Source organism: Carcharhinus amblyrhynchos, chromosome 8, assembly GCF_965287045.1.
Source record: "Carcharhinus amblyrhynchos chromosome 8, sCarAmb.v2.hapA, whole genome shotgun sequence".
Lineage (NCBI taxonomy): Eukaryota > Metazoa > Chordata > Chondrichthyes > Carcharhiniformes > Carcharhinidae > Carcharhinus > Carcharhinus amblyrhynchos.
This window is the reverse complement of record NC_137331.1, coordinates 57,457,307-57,474,330: the sequence shown is the minus strand read 5'-3', so window position 1 is coordinate 57,474,330 and position 17,024 is coordinate 57,457,307. Positions and strand designations below refer to the sequence as shown.

At 42.8% G+C, this 17,024-nt stretch overlaps 1 protein-coding gene across 3 annotated transcripts in view; it reads left to right on the top strand.

The window, feature by feature from the left end:
• The window catches only part of c8h8orf34 (chromosome 8 C8orf34 homolog), a 376,587-nt gene that overhangs the window by 288,584 nt on the left and 70,979 nt on the right, over positions 1–17,024 (top strand). For all 3 annotated transcript variants that reach the window (XM_080194886.1, XM_080194885.1, XM_080194887.1), the window contains exon 10: positions 11,493–11,566. In XM_080194886.1, the coding sequence (XP_080051012.1) occupies positions 11,493–11,566 (74 nt within the window). The remainder of the gene's footprint in view (positions 1–11,492; positions 11,567–17,024) is intronic.

The following is a 17,024-nucleotide window of genomic DNA, read 5'->3' as shown; positions in this document are numbered from 1 at the left end:
AATGGCGACCACCATGCTTCTGCTTCTAGTTATGTGCTACCTTGCAAGAGAAAGGTAAGTGTATTAGCAAGTGCAATGTATTTAGATAATGTACTATCTGTTGAATAGTTGCCGTTGCATGGAAGAAAAAGGATCTAAAGTGTGAGATTTCTCAGTGCAATGTGAAGGTGAGTTGAAGTAATGTTTTGAGTTGTGATCATTAACCCCTTCTGCCCCCACCCCCTACAAATGATCATCGCTGGCATCCTCTACTCATCTGTCTGCTCCCGGCCCACAACCACGTCTGCATGAATCCCCATCTCTCCATGAGGCTGCCACTGGGACCTGCCCCTTGACACAGGTTGGCACTGCCAGGTTGACACAGCCACATTGGCACTGCCACGTGGCATGGACATGGTGCCAACCTGGCAGTGCCAACTTTTTGCCAGGGCATTGCCTGGCCATGTACCCTGAGGGTTATACTTACCCTGGTGAGTCAAGTATGAGCTTCGCATTTCAAATCCATGCTGTCTATTCTTTATATTTTTGATATCTAGATTATTTTTTATTGCAGCTTTGAGTGAGGATTCTAATTCAACCTATTTTGTAATATGACTTTATGATTTAATTTCTTAAAAGCCTGTATTAACTAATTCCTGTAACTGAATTCAACAACTGAACTCCATACTGTATAAGCACACTTGATTGCTTTTATGAAGCTTGAAAACAACCCATGGTGCAATTTAATGTCGCATAGTCCTATAAATTACAATGACTCTATCTTGCAGATTAGATCTATCAGGGAGAAATGTGTACATCCAATCCAACTCTACAGACTTCCATACCTAATTATTCCTGGAACAAGTTGATAGTCTGTCTCAGAGTTATAGCTTCAGGGGCTACACTCCACATCAAGTGTGACCGATCAGGTGTCTCTCCCACCCTTACTGCCAGCGATTGGTGTTTTGGAAAGACTTACAGGTTGACACTCAAACTGTTTGGCCATTCTATGAGTGCACCTTCCTTAACCATCAAGTCCTGGAATGGGATTCAAACCCAGAGTTTCTGGCTGAGGCAAGGGCGCGGCACACTGTGTCCTCAGTCTGTCTGAAGTCCATACTGGAGATGTCACTGGTGTTGCTCTGTGCCCAAAAACAGATTGCAGTGCTGACAGCTTTTTCTTCATAGCATTATTCATGGCAGATGAACAATACATTGGATGTTGATTTCCCCTCCTCTACTCAGACAATGCAAGCAAGCAAGCCCCTCCACATGATAGTTTGGATTTCCTTGGCAAATCTGCTCATTTTTGGCTGATTTTGCAGTATAATAAATATTGAAGGAAAATGGATGATGCAGTATTTTACTATAACTCTGCCATGCCCACAAACACATTGGCTGGAATTCTACTGCTGTTCAGGTTCTGCCGCCGCTGCCAGACAGAATGAAGAATTTTGCGCTCAGCCAAATCTACATTCACTGTAGCAGGACCAGAGAATCCCAGCTGTGGGCGAGGTCGCAGAATCCGACTTATTGTCTTCTGTAAATACGATGTGGATATGCCAGCGTTGGACTGGGATAAACACAGTAAAAAGTCTGACAACACCAGGTTTAAGTCCAACCGATTTATTTGATAGGACGCTCACTAGCTTTTGGGGTTAGTCCCTTTGTCGGGTGACGAATCTGGTGTTGTCAGACTTTATTCTGTAAATATGCCAGTGATTTAAGTTGCCTTTTCTGAGCTAATGTCACCACATGGTTGCAGACTTATGCATTCTTAGCAATGGTGTAGTTTCTTTTTACTTAGCAGCTAAGAAGCTTGTGACTGACTTGAATACCAGATAAGAAAAAGCTAATAATAGAGCACAAATCTACAGACAGGGTATTATGAAATATGCATTTTATCTTTTATTCAATCAGGCTACAGTTACACCAGGCTATTAGAGCAGCAGGATGCGTGTAAAGGAGAAGTCTGAATGAATATATAACTGATCCAAGCTAAATCCCGATCCAAGTGTATAATTACAATGGTCCATACCCATAAATCTCATTTAATAACATTGACAGCCTGACCCAAGCAGGCTATATATTTCTCAATATTTGAATGTATATATAACGTAAACTTTAAATATATCATTTAAAACATGTTCCCTTTTATATTGACATCCAAAAAGTGGTATTTAAATACTCTACAACTGTTTTTTTGGGATTTATTTTTGTTTGTATTGTTTGGAAAAGTAAACAATATGAAACTGATTTGTATAACTTATCATATTAGCCTGTGAATTATGAACTTAAATATGTTGATGTTATTTAGAATATACACGTTGCCTACCTTAAAATAGCAGGGAGAGGAATTTGCTGCATAAGAACTTATGTAGGCCTCGGGCCATCAAACCTTCTCTGTTTTTCACTATAATCGTGGCTGATCTTTCACCTCAACTCCACTTTACCACATTATGGTGGCAAAATGTTTAGCACTTCACAGCACTAAGAAGCCAGGTCCAATTCCAGCCTTGGGTGACTTGTGTCAAGTTTGTGAATTCTCCCCCGTGTCTGCGTGGATTTCCTCTGGGTGCTCCAGTTTCCCCTCTCAGTCCAACGATGCTCAGGTTAGGCATATTGGCTGTGCAAAATTGTCTCTTAATGTCAAAAAGTGTGTAGGTTAAGGGAATTAGCGGGGTAAGGACATGGCGATAGACCAGGGTAAGATGCTCTGTCAGAGAGTTGGTACAGACTTGACAGGCCAAATGCCTCCTGCACTGTCAGGTTTCTATGATTTATGCCTCCTAATCCATGATTCCTTAGCATTCAAATGTCTATTCACCATGAATATATTCAAAGACTGAGCATTCATATCTCCCTGGGATAGAAAATTATAAAGATTCAAATCTTCAATGGTAACCCCTTATTCAGATACTTCCCTGCCACGTGAAACAGCTTTGTAGCATCTATACTATCAAACTCCTTAAGAATTTTAAACATCTCAATAAGATCTCCTCCCATTCTTCCAAAATCCAGAGAACGTAAGCTTGGTCTACACAATCTCTCTTCATAGGACAAGACACTTCATCACATAAATCAGTGTAATGAACCTTCTTCACACTTCCTCTATGGCAAGTATACCCTGCCTTCGGTACAGGGCAATCAGAGTATGGTCTCACCAAAGCTCTATATTACTGCAGTTAGACTTCCATCCTTCTCACGTTCTATAATTCTTTTGCAATAAAGTCTAACATCATTTGCTTTCTGAATAGATTGCTGTACCTGCATACTAAGTATTGTGATTTACACACAAGGATACCAAAGTCCCTCTGAATGCAGACATTTCCAAATTTCTCACTTGTAAAAGTATTCTGTATTCTATTATTTCCCTACATTATATTCCAGCTTCTATGTTCTTGCCTGTTCACTGAGCCTTTGCTTCTTCTGTCTTTCAGAATCACTCACTTATTTTCTGCCATCCATTCCCTGCTCTGAATTTGTCCTATCTCAATCTGCCCTCAAGTTCCCATCCCCTGCCAATCTAGTTTAAACCTCCTCATTAACACTAGCAAATCTCCCTATAAGAATATTTGTCGCAAGTCCTGTTCAGATATAGATCGTCAGGGTTGTACAAATCCCACTTTCCCGAGAACTGGCTCCAAAGCCCCAGAAATATGATGCCCTCTTTCCTGCACCATCTCTCCAGCCAGGCATTCATCTGGTGTATTCTTCTATTCTCCTGGTGTACACTCACAAACACATGGCCTTTGCAGCAATCTGGAGATTACTACCTTTGAGGTCCTGCTTGCTAATATCCTCAGTACTTTTTCTTTGCTAACACTAATTTATTTAAATTCCTTATTCTGACTATACCTTTGGTTTCCCATCATGAACTTGGATTGTTTAATGTTGCTGCCTTTCCTTATTCACCATTATAGCTTCTCCTGCCTCTCCTTTTAGTGGATCTACATTAACTTTTACAAATCTCTCCCTTTTTACATACCTATGGAAGGTTTTACAATCCATTTTTATGTCTCTTATTTATTTATTCTCACATTCTTTTTTAATTCCTTGGTCATCCTTTGCTAAAATCTGAAATCCTCTCAATGCTTGGGTTCATTACTATTTTAGCATCATATAAGTCTTTGAGTTAAACCGAATTCTATCTTGAAATCCTCCTGTTAGCTGCAATCGGACAACAATTTCCATGGGCCTTTTAATGCCTTAAGGGAGTCTGTATCAATTGAAATTCATTAATTAGTTAATTATTGTTTTGCCACTGGTTTCTATTATCATATCCTTAAATCTATGTTCTCAATCTACCTTGGCCAATTATTTATATCTGCATAGTTTTCATTGTTAAGATTCAAAATCCCAGTTTTGGATTTAACTAAATCATTCTCAAACTCAATATAAAATTCTGTCAAGTTATGATCACACTTTCACTTGTTCTCTGCACTGTTACTAAAAATTTGGTTTGCCTAGTCTGTATGAAGAGTAAAATGCCCATTACTACTGTATTATCCCTGTTACATGGGCTTTGATTTCCTATTTATACTTTGCCCCACACTGCAACTAATTTTAGGGAACCTACAAACTGCTCCACTTGTGTTTACTGCCCCCGTTGTTTCTTAGCCCCATACAAACTGATTCTACATCCTTGATTCTTTGAACTGAGATCCTTTTGCTCTGTTGTGTTACCCCATCCTTTATTATCAGAATTATTCCAACACCCCTCCCTCACAATTCCCCTTTTTCCATTTTGTCTATCTCTTCTAAAAGTCTAGTAATCTGGAATGCTTAATTCTTAACTGTAATCATTCTGCAGCTATGGTTCAGTAATGGCTATTAGATCTAACCCTTTTATTTTTATATGTGCTATTTTAACTCACTCATTTTATTCTGAATGCTTTGCATATTTAGAAACAATGCCTTCAGCTTTAAATTTTTTCTCCTTTAATCTGATGTCACTATTTACTATTAACCTTTGTTGGACTCTGTCCCATACTGAGTTACTCTGATTATTTTTACTTTGCTCCGTAGCCTTGACTTTTCTCTTTGTGTTTTAGAACTATGCTTTCCTGAACTGTGCAATCCTACATCATTAGTTCAGGGCCCCTATCTTCTGCCATAGTTATTTTGTTCACGAGGACCTTGGTTCCATCCTGTTTTAGTTTCAGCCTGTCCCAACAGGTCAGCTTTTGTTTCTGCAGTACTGGCACCTGTGCCTCATGAATTGAAACTGTTGCCCTCATATCCTTCTTTTAGCCACTCGTTTAATCTTACAATCTCTTTGTCCTGAAGCCAATTCGTGTGTGAGTTAGCTAACAATCCAAAATTATTCTGCTTTAATTTGAACCTTGACTCTTCAAACTCATACAGCAGAGCCTCATTCCTAGCTCTGCTTATGTCATTGGTCCCTACGTGGATCACGGCAACTGAATTCCACATGGCAACACCTCCCTTCCCCCGCCCCCCGCGACTCATGTTCTTCTAGTTACTAGTTTGTTGCTAATTTACTTTGCAGTCTGAATTTTGTGCCTAGATAAACTATACTTCCTTTAGACAAAAGGCTCTAAAGACAAATGCTCAGCAGATTGATTGCTGTGATGGAAGGGTTGTCCTGTGAGGTGAGATTGTGTATACCTTTGCTCTCTGGAGTTCAGAAGAGTGAGAGATGATTATATTGAAACATGTAAGGATGGCAAGTTGGCACATTGGTTAGCCCTGCTGCCTCACAATGCCAGGAACCTGGATTCAATTCTGGCCTTGGGTCACTGCCTGTGTGGAATTTGCACATTTTCCCTGTGTTTGCATGGGTTTCCTCCTGTTGCTCCAGTTTCCTCTCTCAGTCAAAAGATGTACAGATTAGGTGGATTGACCATGTTAAATTGCCCCTTAGTGTCCAAAGATGTACAAATTGGGGGATTAGTGGGGTAAACACACGGTGTTACAGGGATACGGCTGGGGTAAGATGCTCTTTTGGGGAGTTGGTGCAGACTCGATGGTCCGAATGCTCTCCTTCTCCATTATTGATATTCTATGATCCTATGACATAAGATTTGGAGCAGGATTGACAGAGAAGATGCTGAGACTATTTCCCCTGGCTGGAGTGTCCAGAACAATGGAGCTGTTATATATTTAAGTGGTTACATGATTGCTTTAAGATCCAGTCAGAAGATTTGATGTCATTTGGGGTGTTTCACAGGCTCCTGTTAATTTTTAGTTTCAATAGCTCCTTCATTAAACTTCTTGTTATTATCTTGAATCTATGTGTGTAGACCACTTCTTTTTCTTTTTACCTAAAACCCACAACCTCCAACATGGGTCTTACAAGAGTACAGTTTCAGAATAAGGAGATCATAATCTCAGACTAAAATGGGAAGAAACCTCTACCTTTAGAGGGTTGTGAACCTTTGGAATTTTCTACCCCAATGAGATGTTGATGCTCTGTTGTTCAGTCTATTCTAGCCTGAGATTGATAGATTTTTGGATTATTAAAGTATATAGGGATCAGATAGGAAAATGGAGGTGAGGTTGAAGATCAGCCATGATCTTATGAAATGGTGGAGCATGTTCAAGGGACCTCTTCTTATTTCTTATGTTCTTCAGTCACAAGGTGATGTCTTTAATCCAAGTTCCAGACAAGCCACACAACCATTAGGGCTTCTAGTCATAACTGCAGTGAACACTATCTATCCTCAGACACTCTTGTCCCCTACCACTGCAACATTTTTTATTAGTCTTCCCTTTTAAATAGCCTCTTATACTACAGCATCATTGACAGCATACTCACTCATCCTACAGAGGTTTCTGTCATTTGGAGAGACATCAAAAGCTTTGCATTAAGAGTGTGGCAGCTGACTCCCCTTACCTGCTTGCCTTGCAATCTCACTTTACTATACCTAACAGTAACCAGACCGGTACTACCACCCAACCATAAAGTGGTGTCATTGCCTCTTGAATCAAAATGTCCAGTAGCTCTCCCACTACCCGATTCCATGCACTGTCAGTATGTCAGACTCAATAAGTGTAAGCTGAAGTTACTTGAGATTCAAATGCCTACTGGTTGTCCAGGTTGGCAACATTCTCCTCAAACTCCTAACTTCATAAAAATTAAATTAATTGGAATGTGGGTATCACAGGCCGAGCCAACATTTATTGCCCATCCCTAATTGCCCATTGAACTATGTCGTTTGCTGGGCCATTTCAAAGGGCATTTAAGAGTTGACCACATTCTGGGTCTGAAATCACATGAAGACCAGACCAGATCAGATAAGGAGACAAATTTCTTCCCCTAAAGGACATTAGTGATCCAGATAGGTTTTTATGGTATCAGTTCATGGTCATCGTTATTCTTTTAATTCCACACATTTTTAAAAAATTGATTCCAAGTTACACCATCTGTTCTGGTGCAATTCCAATCTGAGAACCCACAGCATTACCTTGAGTCTGTGGATTATTGGTCCAGTGACAGCATTATTACACCACTACACGCTGTAGTTGAGAAAACTACCTGACTGCTATCCCTACCTAATGATTTTTGTTTACATAATTAAACAAAGCTTTTGTTTCTCATCGGCATTGCACATATTTACAAATTTTAACTAACTTATCTAATTAAAATTGTAGGTTGATTAAATTCAACATTTACCTGTAATTTAGCCTTCCCACTCCTTGTGATATAAATTTACGATTTTTCTCCTGTCTCATTCATAGCCCACTCTTTTCTAGAGCTCCTCCCTCAGCTTTGGCCTTTTCTGCTCTGTGCACTTTGCCAGATCCTTGCTTTTTGTGTGTTACACATGAGATAGCACAAACTTGAGCTGTCACAAAACTCTGCTGCCCGATCCTAGCTCACACCATATCCTGCTCACCCAGCCTCCTTATGTTCACTGACTTATAATAGTTCTCATCAAGCAATGCCTCAATTTTAAAAAGATTGGCCTTACTTTAAAATCCCTTCATGACCTTATCCCTCCCCATCTTTATAAACTCTATCAATCCTAAAACCTTCTGAGATCTCTGCACTCCTCCAATTCTGGTGTCTTGCACATTGAGCATTTTAATAGTTCCATCATTGACAATAGTGCTTTTAGCTGGCTGTATCCTGAACTCTGGATTCTTCATGTTTCCCTCTCTCCCCCATTCAGATACTCTTTAAAACATATCTCTTTGAGCAAGTTAGTTAGTGTTAATATGGTGAATATTTTCTTTGCAATTATATTTACAACATCCTTATCAGTATAAAAGCTCCCTCCAGTATGAGGAATTTATGTTAGGAAATTACATGTCCATACACTGTATCAGGCTGTATTACAATCCCTCCTCGTGTATTGTAACAAAGGATATTGCAAAAGGCAAAATACTGCAGATGTGGAAATCTGAAATCATTGAATCATAGAACCCTACAGTGCAGAAAGAGGCCCTTCAGCTCATCAAGTCTGCACCAAACACAATCCCAGCGAGGCCCTACCCCCATATCCCTACATATTTTACCCACTAATCCCTCTAACATACGCATCCCTGGACACTAAGGGGCAATTTCTTAGCATGGCCAATCAACCTAACCTGTGTATCTTTGGACTGTGGGAGGAAACCAGAGTACCCGGAGGAAACCCACACAGACACAAGGAGAATGTGCAAACTCCACACAGACAGTGACCCGAGCCAGGAATCGAAGCCAGAACCCTGGAGCTGTGAAGCACAGTGTGAACCACTGTGCTACCGTGCTGCCCAGTACGGTAAACAAAAAATGCTGGCAGCAATTCCCTGGCCTGCTGGGTCGTTCCAGATTTTTTTATTTGTGTGTTTTAAAAGGAATGTTCTAAATTGCACCAGACAAGTTCTTTGTTTCATGGCATTATATAGTTACCTACAGTTAGGGATGAAAGTGGTTAATTCTAGTATTGGGAAAACAGGTTAATGAATGCCTTTGAATAATGGATCTGGCTTCCAGGAGCCCACAAACAAAGACACAAGGTTTGTTGTCATGCTCACCATGGCAAAGCCCCCACCACAGCTGGAGGTTGGGTGGGAAAGATGCTTTCTGCCCCCAGACTTAATAAGGGTAGAAGAAGATGGCAAACCTTTATCCATCTCCTCCACCAAATTTGCCTTCGGGAAGTCCACAAGACTTGGCCCTGTGCCCCCGGGAGGACTTTCTCTCTCTCAGGATATTGGCAATCCAGGAGAATACATGGCAGCATTTTACCCGGAATGTACAGGAGAAAATATTTCAATAGCTCCCTTCTTGAATACAATTACAACTGTTGTTTTCCTGAAATTGAGGGAAGAGTTCTTTTTCCTCCCAAGATGAGTGCATGGAGTATTAACGTGAGCAGAAGTCCACCAGTTTTGAAGACCTACGCTGAAATATTATCGGTGCCACAGGCTTAGCTGTTCCTCAAGCATTTGATTGCTTGCTGCAGTTTTGCAGTTCTCCCACAGAAATTGGTTTGCCTACTGGCGTATAGCCTGAAGAGTATCAGCTGTCATTATGGATTCATAGTTGAAGAATTGTTGAAAATAAACTTTGTAACATTAACAGCTGGCATTGTCATCCTTAAGAAGGGAAATATTAAACTGTGAGCGAATGGAGATTTTGTCCCTTTGACATCAATCTTTAGATGGTCCTTGAAAAGAATGTCGCATGCCATTATAGTGAACATATTGTTGTATTTCCATGTTTATCTCTTACCCTTGGCTTTACCGACTGAATTTGTCTTTGGATGCCAGCCTGAGCTCTAAGAATTCTGCCTTTTGCCATTTTAAGATGTTCTATCAGATGATGAAGGTTGCTTGTTTTTGTTCTCAGAGGTCATGTATCCCAGCATTGAGCCAGTTGTAGTAATACAATGCATGTCCAGGCACAGGAGTCTAGAACAGTTGATTTTACTTAATCCCACTGTTACAGAATTGAGTTGGATTTGTGAAGAACCATCTGTTAGAATATCAGGCCTTCAAATATCATGTCTGAGCCATCACATCTTTTTCAAACCTTTTCTTGGGAATAGGGAGCTGTGGGGTCTGCTGCCTTTCACCTAACCTTTGCTGGAAAATAACCAGTGAGAAATTTCCATTGGAAAGTTGATAAATTGCATGGATTGAGATGCGAAGAAAGGAAGCAATGGAAAAATTACCACAAAGGATTATGAAAATCTATCCATCTAGACCTCCCCTCTTATTTTCTGTATTCAATTTCCTGGCTTGTCCAAACACAACCCAGCCCTACCCTATTGTTCCTGGTTGTTCAGTTTCACTGCCGCTGAGCACTGACCTATTATTTCCCATTGACACATTCTGCTTTCCTACCTTTGCCACTATTAATACGCTTCAGTGTCTAATGGCACTGTTAGCAGCCACTGGACTGGATTCTGTGATCACGTTTGTCCCTGTCCCACTGCTAGCAAGAATGGAAAATTTGGCGGTTAACCAAAATTACATTTACAGCAATGATACTGGGGAATCCCGGCTAAAGACAAGGCCAGAAGTTTCCGACAACTTTGCCTCATGTCCATGACATCTTTGCCAATCTCTCCTTAGCTTCAACCTGTCACTGACTTTCCATTCTGCCCATCACCCCTCTTCAAGTATCTCATTTATCACATTTTTGTCCCTTTTCAGTTCTTAAAGGGGTCATAAGAACTCAAAGTTAACTGTATTTCTCCCTCCATAGATGTTGCTAGACCTGCTGAGATTATCCAGCATTTTCTGTTTTCATTATGAAAGTCTTGGTGGAAGCATGAGATAGAAATAAAAATTTAGAAAAGTCAGTGCACAAATTACCTTCAGCAGCAGAAGGAATCCTATCATTCCCCTGCAGCTTTGGATTGCCATTACACAGTGTTCTCTTTAGTGTGTTTTGCTGAAAGAGCCAGGAATTACCTTAGGACCTTAACTTTAACATTATTAATGGCTGCACAGTGGCACAGTAGTTAGCACTGTTGCCTCATAGCACCAGAGACCCAGGTTCAATTCTGGCTTCGGGTCACTATCTGTATGGAATTTGCACATTCTCCCCGTGTCTGCATGGATTTCCTTCAAAGATGTGTGGGTTAGGTTGATTGGCTGTGCTAAATTGACCCCAGTGTCAGGGTGATTAGCAGGGCAAATGTTTGTGGGTTTATGGGAATAGCGCCTGGGTAGGGTTGTGGTTGGTGTAGACATGATGGACAGAATGGCCTCCTGCACTGTAGTAATTCTATGTTTATATAAATATTATTGAAAAGCTGCAGCCAGATTCTTGTGGGAAAATCTATCACCTGCCTCAAATCTCTCCAGAAACCTTTGTCACACTAAATGGGTTATGTCCATTACAACATGGATCATGGGCCATTCGTACAACTCCCTTGCAGCCTTTTGTGCTCATATCTAGAATACCAGAGACTAATGCTGGGAATATTGTGTAGTGTATACATTTGGGTCTTACTTAATTAACACATGTTCATGACTATCCTGTTTGAGGTTAATTATGCTTAAAGATGATACAAATGTTTAGAAATGAATTATGTATTCTTTTGGAACAGCTCCATTGCTTGGGGTGGAAAAAGTGATGCAAGATGAAGAAGAATTTGAGAGTGCTTCTCAAGTATCAGGGCCTGTAAGTAGATTGAATTACAGATGACTTTGTCTATCATGATGGATGATCTGTCATGATAAACCTGCTTGCAAAATCCATTACCAGTCTGAAGTTTTGCTTGAATTGAATATTTGGTTAAATTTTATTGTAAGTATTTTGCAAGCCTAAGGGGGGGGATTCTGTATAGATTTTTGAATGATAAAATCAGTAATATCTGCAGACTGTTTGCTGGAAGCAGCTTGATTACAGGAAACTGATAAAGAAACTTTGAAGACTAATTATCTTTTTTCAGACTACTTTTTCACAGAATAAGCATTTTTTTTTGTCTATATATTTACTTTGCTGACAGAAGTGTGCAACAAGCATGTGTTGTTCCCTCAGTTATTACATCCCAGTCCAGATATTTTGTGCCAACATTTCATGACTTAAACTTGTTTACGCACATTTTCAAAAAAATAAACATTAAAGAAAGAACTTCCACTCTGTTGCACCTTTCATCTCCTTGGGGCTTTCTAAAGCATTTCACAGCCAATTAAGTATTTTTTGAAGTGTAGGCTCTATTGTACTGTAGGCAAATATGAACATAAGAACATAAGAAATAGGAGCAGGAGTAGGCCATCTAGCCCTTCGAGCCTGCCCCGCCATTCAATAAGATCATGGCTGATCTGTCGTGGCTCAGTTCCACTTTCCCGCCCTCTCCCCATAACCCTTAATCCCCTCTCTTATCAAGAACCCATCAACCCGCTTCTTAAAAATATTTAGCAAGGCAGCCTCCACCACTTCAACGGGCAGAGAATTCCAGAGATTCACCACCCTTTGAGTGAAGAAGTTCCTCCTCAACGCCGTTCTAAACCGCCTCCCCTTTATCTTGAGGCTGTGCCCCCTAGTCCTACTGTCTTTTTTGAGCGGGAAGAGTCTCTCCACCTCTATCCTATCCATCCCATTCATCATCTTATACGTCTCAATGAGATCTCCCCTCATTCTTCTAAACTCTAACGAGTACAAGCCTAGTTTATTCAGCCTCTCCTCATAGCTCAATCCCCTCAACTCCGGTATCAGCGTAGTAAACCTCCTCTGCACTCCCTCCAGGGCCAAAATATCCTTGCGCAGGTGCGGCGCCCAAAACTGCACACAGTACTCCAGCTGCGGCCTCACCAATGCCCTATACAGCCGCAGCAAGACCTCCCTACTTTTATATTCAATCCCCCTCGCGATGAAGGCCAGCATCCCATTCGCCTTCCTGACCACCTGCTGCACCTGCAAGCTGGGTTTTTGCGACTCATGCACAAGGACCCCGAGGTCCCTCTGCACCGTCGCCTGCTGCAGTTTTTCGCCACTTAAGTTTTAGTCCTTCCTACCATTCTTCCTACCAAAGTGGACCACCTCACACTTGCCATCAATTATGGCATCAATTAACAGCAAGGCTCTACAAATAGCAATGATATAATTGATTAGCTAATCTAATTTAGTATTGTAGGCCAAAGGATAAATGGTGGCCAGATCAGCTGGAGACCTCCTCCCCCCTTCACCTCCATGTTCATGGTCTGTATTTATAGTTGTTGCTGGAGGTAAGGTTGTTGGTAAACTAACTTTTATTGAACATTACACTAACTATGTACAATACAGACTTAGCATGAGGCTCTACATAGATAGAGCTACCTCTCTCCAGGCTCTGTCCTCATGTGATTTTACGCGACTGATGATGTAGACTATAGTCTACATCATCATGATGTAGTCTATAGTCTACTCATTGTTCCGTGGGAGCATTGAAGAGAGGCTGCGATTTGAGAGTGGAGAGCTGTGGGTGAGTAAAAGCGACTTTTTCTTTTAGAAACTAACTTTATTTTTTAGTGGTTTTTTTTGATTGTTTTTTTTTAAGTTTGACCCCGGTTTGACCCCGGAAGTAGTTGCGAGGGCACTCGGGTCGCGTTTTTTTTTCCCAACTATAAATTAGACCGGAGGGGTTTCCCGATACTCTACACGGGTAGAGTATCCCAGCCCTCCCCCCTCCCCTAACCTAAAAAAAAAAGAGAGAGAGAGAGAGAGGGGCTCTGTCTGAGAGCAGGTAAGACTGCTTTTGTATTTGTGTGTGCTGTAAGTGCTTTGGCTCACAGGGCCAAAGAGATAAGGTAAGTTGTAAGTTTTTTTTTTCCTTTTTTCCTTTGGGTTGCTATAAGGGGCAAGTATGAGTGTGAGACCTGTATGTTGTTGCCAATGCAACATGTGGGAGGTCTTGGAGGCTCCTGGCCTGCCAGACATCCACACCTGTGCTCGGTGTGTGGAGTTGCAGGCCCTACGAAACCAGGTTAAGGAGCTGCAAATGCAGCTCGAGGACCTTCGGCTAGTTAGGGAGAGTGAGGACGTTATAGAAAGGAGCTACCAGCAGGTAGTCACACCAGGGCAACGGGATGAGGGCACTTGGGTTACCATTAGGAAGGGGAAAACACGGGTGATGGGGAGCACTCCGGTGGATGTCCCCCTTCAAAATAAGTACTCTGGCCTGAGTACTACTGGGGGGGACAGCTCATCTGAGGGAGGAAGCGATGGCCAGCTCTCTGGAGCTGAGCCAGTGAGCCAAAAAATCAAAAAGGGAAGCAGAAAGGTAGTATTAATAGGGGACTCCACAGTGAGGGGCGCAGACAGGCGTTTTTGTGGACGTAGAAGGGAGTCGCGGATGGTGGTTTGTCTCCCTGGGGCTGGGATCCAGGATGTCTCTGGGCGGGTCCCAGACATCCTGAAAGGGGAGGGTGAGGAACCGGAGGTAGTAGTACATATAGGTACTACTGATGTAGGTAAGAAGAGGGAGGCACTTGTGAAAAAGGACTATAGGGAACTGGGTAGGCAGCTGAGGAAGAGAAAAGCGAAGGTAGTAATCTCAGGATTGCTGCCTGTGCCAAGGGAGAATGAGGGAAGAAATGAAATGAGGTGGAGGGTGAATGCGTGGCTGAGGGACTGGTGTAGAGGGCAGGGATTTCGGTTCCTAGATCACTGGGACCTCTTTAGGGGTAGGTGGGACCTCTATAGTAGGGACGGGTGGCACTTAAATACCAGGGGGACTAGTATCTTGGCGGGAAGACTGGCTAAGGCTACCGGGGGGACTTTAAACTAGAAAGGATGGGGGGAGGGAACTGTGTTGGGGAAACTGGGACGGAGGAGGTTCGCTCCCAGGTAGGGGAGGACCGCAGGCAGTATGCGAGGGAGGTTAGACAGGTGGTGGAGATGGGAAATGCCCAGACTGAGGGGCTGAAGTGTATATATTTTAATGCAAGGAGTATAGTGAATAAGGTAGATGAGCTTAGGGCGTGGATAGCTGTTTGGGATTGTGATGTGGTGGCCATTACGGAGACTTGGATGTCTCAGGGACAGGACTGGGTACTTCAGGTGCCAGGCTTCAGGTGCTTCAGGAAGGACAGGGAGGGTGGCAGAAGGGGTGGTGGCGTGGCACTGTTGATCAGGGATAGTGTCATGGCTACAGAGAAAGAGGATGTCGTGGAGGGATTGTCTACAGAATCTCTGTGGGTGGAAGTTAGGAACAGCAAAGGGTCAAAAACTTTGCTGGGTGTAATCTATAGGCCGCCCAATAGTGACAGGGAAGTTGAAGTGCAAATAGGGAAACAGATTCTGGAGAGATGTTTTAATAACAGAGTTGTCGTGATGGGAGACTTCAATTTCCCAAACATCGACTGGAATATCCCTAGGGTAAGGGGTATAGATGGGGAGGAGTTTGTTAGGTGTGTTCAGGAGGGTTTCCTGACGCAGTATGTGGACAAGCCTACGAGGGGAGAGGCTGTACTTGACCTGGTACTGGCGAATGAACCAGGGCAGGTGATGGATCTTTCGGTAGGAGAGCATCTTGGATATGGTGACCATAATTCTATCTCCTTCACAATTGCGTTGGAACGAGATAGGATCAGGCAGGCTAGGAAGGCGTTTGTCTGGGGTAAGGGGAGATACGAAGAAGTCAGGAAGTTACTTGGACAAATAAACTGGAAGGAGGCGTTCTTAGGGAAAGGTACCGAAGGAAGGTGGCAGATATTCAAGGAATGTGTGTCTAGAGCTCTGAATGACAACGTTCCGATGAGACGAGGGGGGTTTGGTGGGTCGAGGGAACCGTGGTGCACAAAGGATGTGTTGAACCTAGTCAGGAAGAAAAGGAAGGTGTACAAGAGGTTCAGGGAATTAGGAGATGTTAAAGATCTTGAGGAGTATAAGGACTGTAGGAGGGAACTTAAAAGGGAAATTAGGAGAGCCAGAAGGGGTCATGAGAAGACCTTGGCGAGTAAGATTAAGGAGAATCCCAAGGCCTTCTATAAATATGTGAAAGGTAAAAGGATAAGAAGAGAAGGGATAGGACCGATAAAAGGTGAGGGGGGAAAGGTTTGTGTGGAACCAGAAGAAATGGCGGAGGTGCTTAACGAGTACTTCGCCTCAGTATTCACGGTGGAAGCCGATCTGGGAGATTTTGTTATGGATTTGCAGCAGATGGAAAGGATTGAGTACGTGAATATTAAGGAGGAGGATGTGTTGGAACTTTTGAATTCTATCAAGGTAGATAAGTCGCCGGGACCAGATGGGATGTACCCCAGGATACTGTGGGAGGCGAGGGAAGAGATTGCAGAGCCCCTGGCGATGATCTTTGCGTCGTCAATGGAGACGGGAGAGGTTCCAGAGGATTGGAGGATTGCGGATGTAGTTCCTATTTTTAAGAAAGGGAACAGAGATAGCCCGGGAAATTACCGACCGGTGAGTCTGACCTCAGTGGTTGGTAAGCTGATGGAGAGGCTTCTGAGGGACAAGATTTACGAACATTTGGAGAGGTTTGACATGATCAGGAATAGTCAGCATGGATTTGTCAAGGGCAGGTCGTGCCTTACAAGCCTAGTTGAGTTCTTCGATAATGTGACTGAACACATTGACGAAGGAAGTGCCGTGGACGTAGTGTACATGGACTTCAGCAAGGCGTTTGATAAGGTCCCCCATGCAAGACTTCTTGAGAAGGTGAGAGGGCATGGGATCCAAGGGCCTTTGGCCTTGTGGATCCAGAACTGGCTTGCCTGCAGAAGGCAGAGAGTGGTTGTGGATGGGGCTTTTTCTGAATGGAGGTCAGTCACCAGCGGAGTGCCTCAAGGATCTGTTCTGGGACCCTTGTTGTTTGTCATTTTCATAAATGACCTGGATGAGGAAGTGGAGGGATGGGTAAGTAAGTTCGCTGATGACACGAAGGTCGGTGGTGTTGTGGATGATCTGGAAGGATGGCAAAAGTTGCAGCAGGACATAGATAGGATGCAGGACTGGGCGGAGAAGTGGCAGATGGACTTCAACGCGGATAAATGTGTTGTCGTCCATTTTGGCAGAACCAACGGGATGAACGAGTACACTATTAAGGGCAGAAGTCTGAGTAGTGTTGAGGAGCAGAAGGATCTTGGGGTCCGGGTCCACAGGACTCTTAAATCGGCCTCGCAGGTGGAGGAGGTGGTCA